The sequence below is a fragment of the Bufo bufo genome, chromosome 7 (assembly GCF_905171765.1).
Source record: "Bufo bufo chromosome 7, aBufBuf1.1, whole genome shotgun sequence".
Classification (NCBI taxonomy): Eukaryota; Metazoa; Chordata; class Amphibia; order Anura; family Bufonidae; genus Bufo; species Bufo bufo.
In genome coordinates, this window is record NC_053395.1 from 1,814,678 (window position 1) to 1,826,813 (window position 12,136).

Below are 12,136 nucleotides of genomic sequence, written 5' to 3' on the forward strand. Positions count from 1 at the left end.
CTGAGGCCTTGGAAATCTTGCTGCAAGTAACGGGAGACTTTCTTTATGTGACGTTACACTTCAGTTCTGCCCATATAAAGGATATAAATTACTGTTCAAAAATCTCATTAATGAAGCAAACTTCAGCTTCCGATTTTGAAGCAGTAATTTCTGCGCAGAACCGAAGTGTAAAGTCATAGAAGCGAAACGTAGCAAGTCTCGCGTTCCTTGCAGCAAGATTTCCAAAGCCTCAGCGGAGACCATGCATTTTAGCATGCTACAAAGTAGATATTATAAAAGAAAGTTTCCTAAAGAATCGGGTTCGGATACAGCAATACGAATCCGATTCGCTCAACACGAAATGCAATTATTGAGTAAATTTGACTTTAATCGTGGGCATTTTTGCCCTCGATGTAACTGGTTAATGCCGATTTCATCCACATGCTGTGGCGGTGCCCCAAACGTCAAAGTCATAGCCGAGATCATTTGCTTTGGTGTTTCGGTTCTGTTTGATCCGGTTAACACTATAATAGGGAGTAGTAGTTGTATAATGAGGCGAAAAGAGAATATTTTTGTTACTTTGAGATCTCTTCAATTGGCTAGAAGAAGAATTACAAAAAATTGGAAAAACTGTGAACCTCTGAGATCTGAGGCTTGGGGTGCCACAGATGATGTATTCGTAATATCAGAGAAATCACGTTATGAGGAGTATGGAGACCGAGAGAAAATCTGTGTATTATGGTCCAAGTGGATGGAAAATCATTTTTGAAGTAAATCAAGGGGAACCTCTGGGTGTCCATGGGTCGGGGGTTCCATTGGAAGCTTTTTTCTTTCAATTTAAAAAATAATTAAAAAAAAGTCTAACTTCTCCAGAGCAACAATTTTACCTGTCAAAGCAGTTTTACCACTGTAATAATACATTTTTTTTTCAAATTTTTTCAAGGAAGGGGGGGGGAATCCAGTGGACCAATGAGGTTAAGCATCTCCGAGAATCATCCTTCTGATTCATCCAAATCCATTTAATTTAATTAATCAAAATGTATATATTTTTTTCTCTGCGCACCCTATGTACCATAACCAAGATCCATCACCAACACCAAAAACAAGAGAGGGAAATATAAGGGTACTATCATGGACTCTGGAAAATCAAATTACCGGTAAGAGTAATTATCCTTTTTCCCTTCGTCCTATGACAGCACCAGGAGAGATCTCCGAGATAAAGAGATTAGGGAGGGATAACAGCCTGCAAGACCTTGCAACCAAGAGACAGATCAGAGACAGAAGAGAGGTCCAGTCTACAGTGCCTATAGAAGGTTAGAGCAGAAGACCAGGTAGAGCTGCTTTGCAAATATCGTGGATGGACGCATCTGCTCTCTCTGCCCACAAAGTAGATACCGCTCTTGTGGAGTGCGCCGTCCAACTCATAGGCACTGGTTTCTGTAAGGAAACATAAGCTAGACAGATAGCCTGCTTCATCCACCTGGCTATGGAACTTTTGCTGGCAGCCTTCCCTTTATTAGGACCTGAATACTGAACAAACAAGGTGCCTGACTTCCTCCAATCCCTAGTAGCATCCAGGTAAGCTAGAACACATCCCACATCTCCTAAAGTCTAGGTAACTAAATTCCAACTCTTTCTGACACCTGGTGTTGGTACCGAAGAACGGAAGAAACACCTCTTGAGACTTGTGGAAGTTCGATACTACGTTGGGAAGGAAAGCTGGGTCTGGTCTAAGGAGAATTCTATCCTCCTGGATGGAAGTATATGGGGGATTGATGGACAAGGCCTGGATCTCCCCTATCCTCCTAGCTGACGTGATTGCTACCAAAAAGGCACATTTAAGGGTCAACATTCTGATAGAAATCTCAGAAATGGGTTCAAAGGGTCCTTTCATCATACTCTGCAGTACTAGATTTTGGTCCCAGGGAGGAACCTGTAAAACCCTAGTCGGCATGTCCCTTGCTTTACAAAATCTCATGATAAGGGGATGAACAGCCAACCTAACATGAAACAGAACGCTTAAAGCTGAAATCTGGACCTTTGACGTACTAAGGGAAAGGCCTTTCTCTAGACCCCTCTGAAGAAATTGCAAAATCCTGGGAATAGAGAGACTACAAATAACTGATTCAGACAAACCCCTATGCATTAGCAGTGACCTTTCAAAAACCAAGCCGTCAAGTGAAGGCCCTTTACCGGAGTGTGGATGACTGGTCCCTGGCTTAATAAGTCTAGGATCTCTGGTAGCACCCAAGGCTCCCTGACTGAAAGAAGCCTCAGTCACGTGAACCAAGCACGACGGGGCCAAAGAGGTGCTGACATGATCACCGAAGCCCTGTCCTCCCTTATCTTCTTGAGAACCCTGGAGATTAACCAATGAGGGGGAAATGCATAGAGAAGACCTTGGTCCCACGGCTGTAGAAAGGCATCTGCCGCCGAAGAAAGGTCTTTCGAAAAGAGGGAAAAAAAAACGTTTCCAACTTTCTGTTGGATCTTGTAGCAAAGAGATCCATCGATGGATCCCCCCAAAGCTGTACTAGCTGGGAGAAAACCCCCTGATTCAAAGACTACTCGCTCAGGTCTAGTTTGTGGCGACTTAGAAAATCCGCCTGTTGATTGTCCACTACTCTGATCTGAAGGGCCAACAACGACAGGACTCTTCACTCTAGCAGGGAAAAAATTTGAGCAGCTATCTGCTGTAATTCTTTGGAACTTGTCCCTCCCTGATGATTCAGATAAGCTACGACGGAACCATTGTCTGACAAAACTTTTAGATGACGGTTCTCAAGTAAGGGCAAAATCTCCTGCAATGCTAGAAGAATCGACATCAACTCTTTTACATTTGGAGAGGCTACCCATATTGGACCGTCCCAAGGGCCCTGCAAAACTCTGTCCTGGACGTGAGCTCCCCAGCCATCAGGACTGGCATCTGTAGTTACTACTATTGGACTACAATCCTCCTCCAGCGCAGTAGTAGACAAAGCATTGCAAGATCTCGCTCTTGCTCCGTTGACTCGCGATACTACGGATGAGAGGCGCTATCGCCGCAATACCCCTCTCATCCTCTTGCCCGACCGCCCGCTGATCACGTTAGGCAGGAGAAAAAAAGGGAATCCTCCAGAGGTATGCCACACCTTCCTCTTCAGGGAGCGCTTAGCGGGGAACTCACCCGGCACGCTCCCCAGCCCAGCCGGCGAGTTCACTTGGAGAGAAAATACTTCCCAGCAAATGCTAGTAGGAATCTTCTACCAGGACAGGAAAACCACTGAGTAATGCAGAGGCCCCTCCTTCTTAAATATCTGTGGGTTTCCGGTCCTGGGCGGAGGATCCTCTCTCCTGATGCTGTCATAGGACGAAGGGAAAAGAACATCTCTCCAACCATTAGGCAAGGGGGGGGGGGGGTGGAATCAATCATAATTTGGGGTTGTGTTGCAGCTGATGGCACGGGGAACATTTCTCAGGTAGAGGGAAGAATAGATTCAATGAAATTCCAGCAAATTCTGGAAGCAAACATAACACCACGTGTAAAAAAGCTGAAAAGATGATGGTTTCTACAAATGGATCCTAAACACACCTCAAAATCCATCATAGACTACCTCAAATGGGCCACACATCCGAGCCCAAATGCCCTTTTCCTCCATTAGAACAGATAAAAATGTGACCACTGATGAAGGTCTGAAATGACTGAAACATCCGGTCCAGATATTCTGTTTGTACATTGAAGAAAAATATTGGGCAAATTAGATGAAACTACTGTGAAACAAAAAATAAAAAAAGTTTGATTGCAACACTAAAAATCTGTGCGCCTCAATTTCGCTATATAAAGACTACCGCAAAAGGCGCAAGCTGAAGTATTTACCATGTCCCTCATAGTCCCCTGATCTGCTGAAGGTTTTACCATGGTCCTCACAGTCCCCTGATCTGCTGAAGGTTTTACCATGGCCCTCACAGTCCCCTGATCTGCTAAAGGTTTTACCATGGCCCTCACAGTCCCCTGATCTGCTGAAGTATTTACCATGTCCCTCACAGTCCCCTGATCTGCTAAAGGTTTTACCATGGCCCTCACAGTCCCCTGATCTGCTGAAGGTTTTACTATGGCCCTCACAGTCCCCTGATCTGCTAAAGGTTTTACCATGACCTCATAGTCCCCTGATCTGCTGAAGGTTTTACCATGACCTCATAGTCCCCTGATCTGCTGAAGGTTTTACCATGACCTCACAGTCCCCTGATCTGCTGAAGGTTTTACCATGACCTCACAGTCCCCTGATCTGCTGAAGGTTTTACCATGACCTCATAGTCCCCTGATCTGCTGAAGGTTTTACCATGACCTGCCAGTCCCCTGATCTGCTAAAGGTTTTACCATGTCCCTCACAGTCTCCTGATCTGCTAAAGGTTTTACCATGGCCTCACAGTCCCCTGATCTGCTAAAGGTTTTACCATGACCTGCCAGTCCCCTGATCTGCTGAAGGTTTTACCATGGCCCTCACAGTCCCCTGATCTGCTGAAGGTTTCACAATGACCCTCACAGTCCCCTGATCTGCTGAAGGTTTTACCATGGCCCTCATAGTCCCCTGATCTGCTGAAGGTTTTACCATGTCCCTCACAATCCCCTGATCTGCTGAAGGTTTTACCATGTCCCTCACAATCCCCTGATCTGCTGAAGGTTTTACCATGGCCCTCACAGTCTCCTGTTCTGCTGAAGGTTTTACCATGGCCCTCACAGTCCCCTGATCTGCTGAAGGTTTTACCATGGCCCTCATAGTCCCCTGATCTGCTGAAGGTTTTACCATGGCCCTCATAGTCCCCTGATCTGCTGAAGGTTTTACCATGGCCCTCATAGTCCCCTGATCTGCTGAAGGTTTTACCATGGCCCTCACAGTCCCCTGATCTGCTGAAGGTTTTACCATGGCCCTCAGTCTGCTGATCTGAAGATTTTACCATGGCCCTTACAGTCCCCTGAGCTGCTGAAGGTTTTCCATGGCCTCACAGTCCCCTAATCTGCTGAAAGTTTTACTATGGCCTTACAGTCCCCCTGATCTGCGGAAGGTTCTACTTGGTCCTCACAGTCCCCTGATCTGAACATCATTTACGATCTGTGGATAGACCTCAAAAGAGCAGAGCATGCAAGACATCCCCGGAGTCTCACAGAACTGGAAGACATCTGCTAGGAAGAATGGAGGAAAATCTCTCAAACAAAAACTGAAATAATCTTCCTTTTTTGTTATTTTGAAAATGTAAAAGATGTTTTAAAAAAACTTTTTTTTCGACATGTTTGATCTGTAACGTTATGCCTTTTGGAGATCAATTTATCTTCAACTTGCTTAACTGTTTACAATAACAGGAATTGTGACCGGGGCACCCAAACTTTTGCATGCCACTGTTTATTACTACTAACTAGTATGCATATTACTGCTATATATTGCTAGTACATATTACATGTATATGGTATTTGTGTCCTGTAATAACCCAGCAAGTACAGAATACAGCCAAACTGCAGACACAGCCAACATGATGGGATATTTACCGCTGTGAACGTCCGAGGCATTCTTCACGCTGTTACCACCCATCACAGAGGGCACTGTGGTACAAGTAGAACTGACTGAGGATGCTCTTGTCAGAAGAGTGAACAATGCGAATGCTCCTGGCAGAACTTATACAGGAAGGCCAACCATGGTGGCAGGAGACAGCGAGTCCTGAGAAGCAGGAACAATGCACAGATGTCATACATAAGAGAGGAAAAGAGCTTTTGAGAAACACATTGTTAGCAATACCTACTTTGGGAAGGACAATTTGAAGTCTTAGGAGAAGGATGGATATTCCAGAAGAGAGGTGGCAGTCCTAGGAGAATTATGAAAATCCCTGTAGACAGGTGGCAGTCCAGGGAGAAAGATGGATTTTCCAGTAAACAGGTGACAGTCCTGGGAGAAGGATGGATTTTCCAGTATACCAGTGGCAGTACTGGGAGAAGGATGGAGCTTCCGGTAGACAGGTGGCAGTCCCAGAAGAAGGATGGAGCTTCCGGTAGACAGGTGGCAGTCCTGGAAGAAGGATGGAGCTTCCAGTAGACAGGTGGCAGTCCTGGAAGAAGGATGGAGCTTCCAGTAGACAGGTGGCAGCCCTGGAAGAAGGATGGAGCTTCCAGTAGACAGGTAGCAGTCCTGGGAGAAGGATAGAGCTTCCGGTAGACAGGTGGCAGTCCTGGAAGAAGGATAGAGCTTCCGGTAGACAGGTGGCAGTCCTGGAAGAAGGATGGAGCTTCCAGTAGACAGGTGGCAGTCCTGGAAGAAGGATGGAGCTTCCAGTAGACAGGTGGCAGACCTGGAAGAAGGATGGAGCTTCCAGTAGACAGGTGGCAGTCCTGGGAGAAGGATGGAGCTTCCAGTAGACAGGTGGCAGTCCTGGAAGAAGGATGGAGCTTCCAGTAGACAGGTGGCAGTCCTGGAAGAAGGATGGAGCTTCCAGTAGACAGGTGGCAGTCCTGGAAGAAGGATGGAGCTTCCAGTAGACAGGTGGCAGTCCTGGGAGAAGAATGGAGCTTCCAGTAGACAGGTGGCAGTCCTGGGAGAAGGATGGATTTTCCAGTAGACAGGTGGCAGTCCTGGAAGAAGGATGGAGCTTCCAGTAGACAGGTGGCAGCCCTGGAAGAAGGATGGAGCTTCCAGTAGACAGGTAGCAGTCCTGGAAGAAGGATGGAACTTCCAGGACACAGGTTGTAGTTCCGCAAAAAACTATGGAGCCTACAGGACAGTCCTAGGAGAATTATGGAATTTCCAGGATACAGGTGGTAGTCCTAGGTGAAGGATGATGCTTTAGGATGTAGTTCTCTCAGATGGTAGAAGACAGGTTATAGTCCACGTAAACAAATGGAGGTTCCAGAAGACAGGTGATAGTACTAGGCGGATGGAAATTTCAGGAGACAGGCGGTTGCTCTGGTTGAAGGATGGAGTATTCAGAGACAGGTTGTAGTTCCTAAAGGAAGATGCCTCCAGAAGCCGATAGTCTTGATGTTCTGGAAATGTTTGTCCTAGTGGTCCTTGGATAATATGATAGAAATGTGAAGTAAATTTAGTGTCCGGCAAAGGAGGGTGGCATGGCTGGGGTAGACCACACAGCAGCGGCCAGAGCAGAGGGCTTTTCCTTATCACTTCTGCTGCAAAACTGTCTCCTTCATCCAGCAAGTTCCTGTTGTGCCTACTGATAAAATCCTGTGTGACTGCATTACTGTGCACACCCAGGCACCCTGGAACACACAGCATGACACAACCTCCACACCCTGCACACAATGAGCACATCTTAACCACTCCCTACCACATGCCCTGACCTGTGTGCAGCCAGACAAGTGACTGACACCTGCTATATGCACAGCTAAGAGGGTCCATTACATCATAGTTACCCTGTCCTCCCACAATTTCCAGCACTATCGAGCTTTACTCGTCCTGAGCCACCAGCTTCCTGAATATCATGCAGACATTACAGTAAAGACTGACACGGCTGTAATACTGCATAGCAGTGTAGGATGGTGGCTCAGTGGTTAGCACAATTGCCTTGCAGTGCTGGGTTCAAATCTGCCTAAAAGTAATGTCTGCATGGCGCTTGTATGTTCTGTGCGTTTCCTCCTACGCACCAATAAACAAAGGGATAGGTTACTATAGAATTTTGATTGCGAGGCCCGATGGGACTGAAGACGATCTCTGCACTGCAGAATATACTGGTGATAAATTAATAAAACTTATGGAAATACGGTCGTCAACCTGTGGCCACAGTAATGGCAGCCATTGGAGGTGATGCCCGACCTCGATTACCCAAGAAGCAAGTGAAGATGGCAGTGAGGGTCTCACCATACACTCAGCAGCTGGATCTCCTGGTTCTAGTGATCAGTGGGGATCACACGTGATCTGTTGTGAGCTAATCCCAACCTGAGACTGGGTAACATGGTAAGACCCAGCCTAATCATAACAGGTCTGCTCCAGGAGGCTTTTTTATCTGACCTGAGCAGACCTGGGGCTGTCGGGTGATGTAAAGTAACACCATCCAGGCTGAGCAATGCCAGGGGGCAAGCATTAGGGCAGCAACTGGAAGATGAGCAGCAACCTCAGTGTCCATGTGGCTGGTGTAGTGGTACATAGACCTTACTGAGCACATAGGCCACAGGTGACATAGTTTAAGAAGACACTCAACAAGGGTAAAGAGAAGTCAAGGATGATATTCACAAAAGCTTAAAAACCTGACGCTGGCCTCAGTAGCCAAAATGAACCTCAAGAGACCTGGTCCCAGAGAGCCTAAACCCACCCTACAGAGCCCCAAGCACAGAGAGCCTAAACCCACCCTACAGAGCCCCAGGCACAGAGAGCCTAAAACCACCCTACAGAGCCCCCGGCACAGAGAGCCTAAAACCACCCTACAGAGCCCCCGGCACAGAGAGCCTAAAACCACCCTACAGAGCCCCCGGCACAAACCTGTACCGAGGGCCTAAACCCACCCTACAGAGCCCCAGGCACAGAGAGCCTAAACCCACCCTACAAAGCCCCAGAGCCTAAACCCACCCTTCAGAGCCTTTGGCATAGAGCGTAAACCTACCCTACAGAGCTCCCGGCACAGACCTGTAACGAGAGCCTAAACCCACACTACAGAGCCCCAGCCACAGAGAGCCTAAACACACTCTACAGAGCCCCAGGCACAGAGAGCCTAAACCCACCCTACATAGCCCCCGGCACAGACCTGTACCGAGAGCCTAAACCCACACTACAGTGCCCCAGGCACAGAGAGCCTAAACCCACCCTACAAAGCCCCAGAGAGCCTAAACCTACCCTTCAGAGCCTTCGGCACAGAGCCTAAACCCACCCTACAGAGCCCCGACACAGACCTGTATCGAGAGCCTAAACCCATCCTACAGACCTGTACAGAGAGCCTAAACCCACCCTACAGAGCCCCCAGCACAGACTTGTACAGAGCCTAAAGCCATCCTATAGAGCCCCCGACAGACCTGTACAGAGAGCCTAAACCCACCCTACAGATCCCTTGGCACAGACCTGTACCGAGAGCATAAACCCATCCTACAGAGCCCCCGACACAGACCTGTACAGAAAGCCTAAACCCACCCTACAGAACCCCTGGCACAGACTTGTACAGAGCCTAAACCCACCCTATAGAGCCCCCCCCCCCCGACAGACCTATACCGAGAGCCTAAACCCACCCTACAGAGCCCCCAAGCACAGACCTGTACCGAGAACCTAAACCTACCCTACAGAGCCCCCAGCACAGAGCCTAATCCAACCCTACAGAACCCCCAGCACAAAGAGCCTAAAACCCACCCTACAGAGCCCCCGACAGACCTTTACCGAGAGCCTAAATCCACCCTACAGAGCCCCCAGACACATACCTGTACCAAGAGCATAAACCAACCCTACAGATCCCTCAGCACAGAGAGCCTAAACCCACCCTACACAGCCTCTGGCACAAACCTGTACCAAGAGCCTAAGCCCATCCTACAGAGCCCCCAGCACAGACCTGTACAGCGATCTTAAACCCACCCTACAGAGCCCCCGGCACAGACCTGTACAGAGATTCTAAACCCACCCTACAGAGCCTCTGGCACAAACCTGTACCAAGAGCCTAAACCAATCCTACAGACCTGTACAGAGCCTAAACCCACCCTACAGAGCCCTCGGCACAGACCTGTAAAGAGATCTTAAACCCACCCTACAGAGCCCCCGACAGACCTGTACCGAGAGTCTAAACCCACCCTAACGAGCCCCCGACACAGAACTGTACCGAGAGCCTAAACCCACCCTACAGATCCCTCGGCACAGAGAGCCTAAACCCACCCTAAAGAGCCCCCAACATAGACCTGTACCGAGAGCCTAAACCCAGCCTACAGAGCCCTCGGCACAGAGAGCCTAAAAACCCCACTACAGAGCCCCCGGAACAGACCTGTACCGAGAGCCTAAACCCACCCTACAGAACCCCCGACATAGACCTGTACAGAGAATATAACCCCACCCTACAGAGCCCCCGGCACAGACCTGTACAGAGATCCTAAACCCACCCTATAGAGCCCTCGGTACAGACCTGTACCAAGAGCCTAAACCCCCATTCTACAGAGCCCCCGACACAGACCTGTACCGAGAGCTTAAACCCACCCTACAGAGCCCCCAGCACAGACCTGTACAGAGCCTAAACCCACCCTACAGAGCCCCCCGACAGACCTGTACCGAGAGCCTAAATCCACCCTACAGAGCCCCCAGCACAGACCTGTAGAGCCTAAACCCACCCTACAGATCTGTACTGAGCCTAAACCCACCCTACAGAGCCCCCCGACAGACCTGTACCGAGAGCCTAAATCCACCCTACAGAGCCCCCAGCACAGACCTGTACAGAGCCTAAACCCACCCTACAGATCTGTACTGAGCCTAAACCCACCCTACAGAGCCCCCCGACAGACCTGTACCGAGCGCCTAAATCCACCCTACAGACCTGTACCGGGAGCCTAAACCAACCCTACAGAACCCTCGGCACAGACCTGTACCAAGAGCCTAAACCCCCATTCTACAGAGCCCCCGACACAGACCTGTACCGAGAGCCTAAACCCACCCTACAGAGCCCCCGACACAGACCTGTACAGAGAGCCTAAACCCACCCTACAGATCCCTCGGTACAGAGAGCCTAAACCCACCCTACAGATCCCTCGGTACAGAGAGCATAAACCCACCCTACAGAGCCCCCGACACAGACCTGTACAGAGAGCCTAAACCCACCCTACAGATCCCTCGGTACAGAGAGCCTAAACCCACCCTACAGATCCCTCGGTACAGAGAGCCTAAACACACCCTACAGATCCCCCGACACAGACCTGTACCAAGAGCCTAAACCCACCCTAGAGCCCCCCAACACAGACCTGTACCGAGAGCCTAAACCCACCCTACAGATCCCTCGGTACAAAGAGCCTAAACCCACCCTACAGATCCCTCGGTACAGAGAGCCTAAACCCACCCTACAGAGCCCCCGACACAGACCTGTACCAAGAGCCTAAACCCACCCTAGAGCCCCCCCGACACAGACCTGTACCGAGAGCCTAAACCCACCCTACAGAGGCCCCGACACAGACCTGTACCGAAAGCCTAAACCCACCCTACAGAGTCCCAGACACAGACCTGTAACGAGAGCCTAAACCAATCCTACAGAACCGTCGGCACAGAGAGCCTAAACCCACCCTATAGAGCCCCACCGACACAGACCTGTACCGAGAGCCTAAACCCACCCTACAGATCCCTCGGTACAAAGAGCCTAAACCCACCCTACAGATCCCTCGGTACAGAGAGCCTAAACCCACCCTACAGAGCCCCCCGACACAGACCTGTACCAAGAGCCTAAACCCACCCTAGAGCCCCCCCGACACAGACCTGTACCGAGAGCCTAAACCCACCCTACAGAGGCCCCGACACAGACCTGTACCGAAAGCCTAAACCCACCCTACAGAGTCCCAGACACAGACCTGTAACGAGAGCCTAAACCAATCCTACAGAACCGTCGGCACAGAGAGCCTAAACCCACCCTATAGAGCCCCACCGACACAGACCTGTACCGAGAGCCTAAACCCACCCTACAGATCCCTCGGTACAGAGAGCCTAAACCCACCCTACAGAGCCCCCGACACAGACCTGTACAAAGAGCCTAAACCCACCCTAGAGCCCCCTGACACAGACCTGTACAGAGAGCCTAAACCTACCCTAGAGGCCCCGACACAGACCTGTAACGAGAGCCTAAACCAACCCTACAGAACCGTCGGCACAGAGAGCCTAAACCCACCCTACAGAGCCCCTGATAGAGAGCCTAAACCCACCCTACAGAGCCCCAGACAGACCTGTAACGAGAGCCTAAACCCACCCTACAGATCCCTCGGCACAGACCTCACTAGTATATAAGCCACCACCATTTGTTATCTCCACATTGCTGGCAACAAACTTGTAAAGCCAGCTGGTACAGACCCCCACAACCATTACAGGAGCCCATCCTTTATGTGCCTAACCTCTACCCAGTGCCAAGAGCGCACACCCATCACTTATGTAGAGCTGACTGGCACCTACCCTTCATATACTCAGCACGGTTCTGCAATTGGTGTGGGTACCCTGCCCCCCTAGAGGGTGAAGAGAGACGCAGCAAG

General features: G+C 49.8%; 1 protein-coding gene across 1 annotated transcript in view; it reads right to left on the reverse strand.

Annotated features, from left to right (window-relative positions):
* LOC121008410 (cytospin-A-like) overlaps positions 1–5,964 on the reverse strand; it is a 30,113-nt gene extending 24,149 nt beyond the window's left edge. The window contains exons 1-2 of the mRNA XM_040440942.1: positions 5,752–5,964; positions 5,501–5,669 (exon numbers count right to left, since the gene is read on the reverse strand). Coding sequence (XP_040296876.1) covers positions 5,501–5,543 — 43 coding nt within the window. The 5' untranslated portion in view covers positions 5,544–5,669; positions 5,752–5,964. The remainder of the gene's footprint in view (positions 1–5,500; positions 5,670–5,751) is intronic.
* Positions 5,965–12,136: the final 6,172 nt, after the last annotated feature.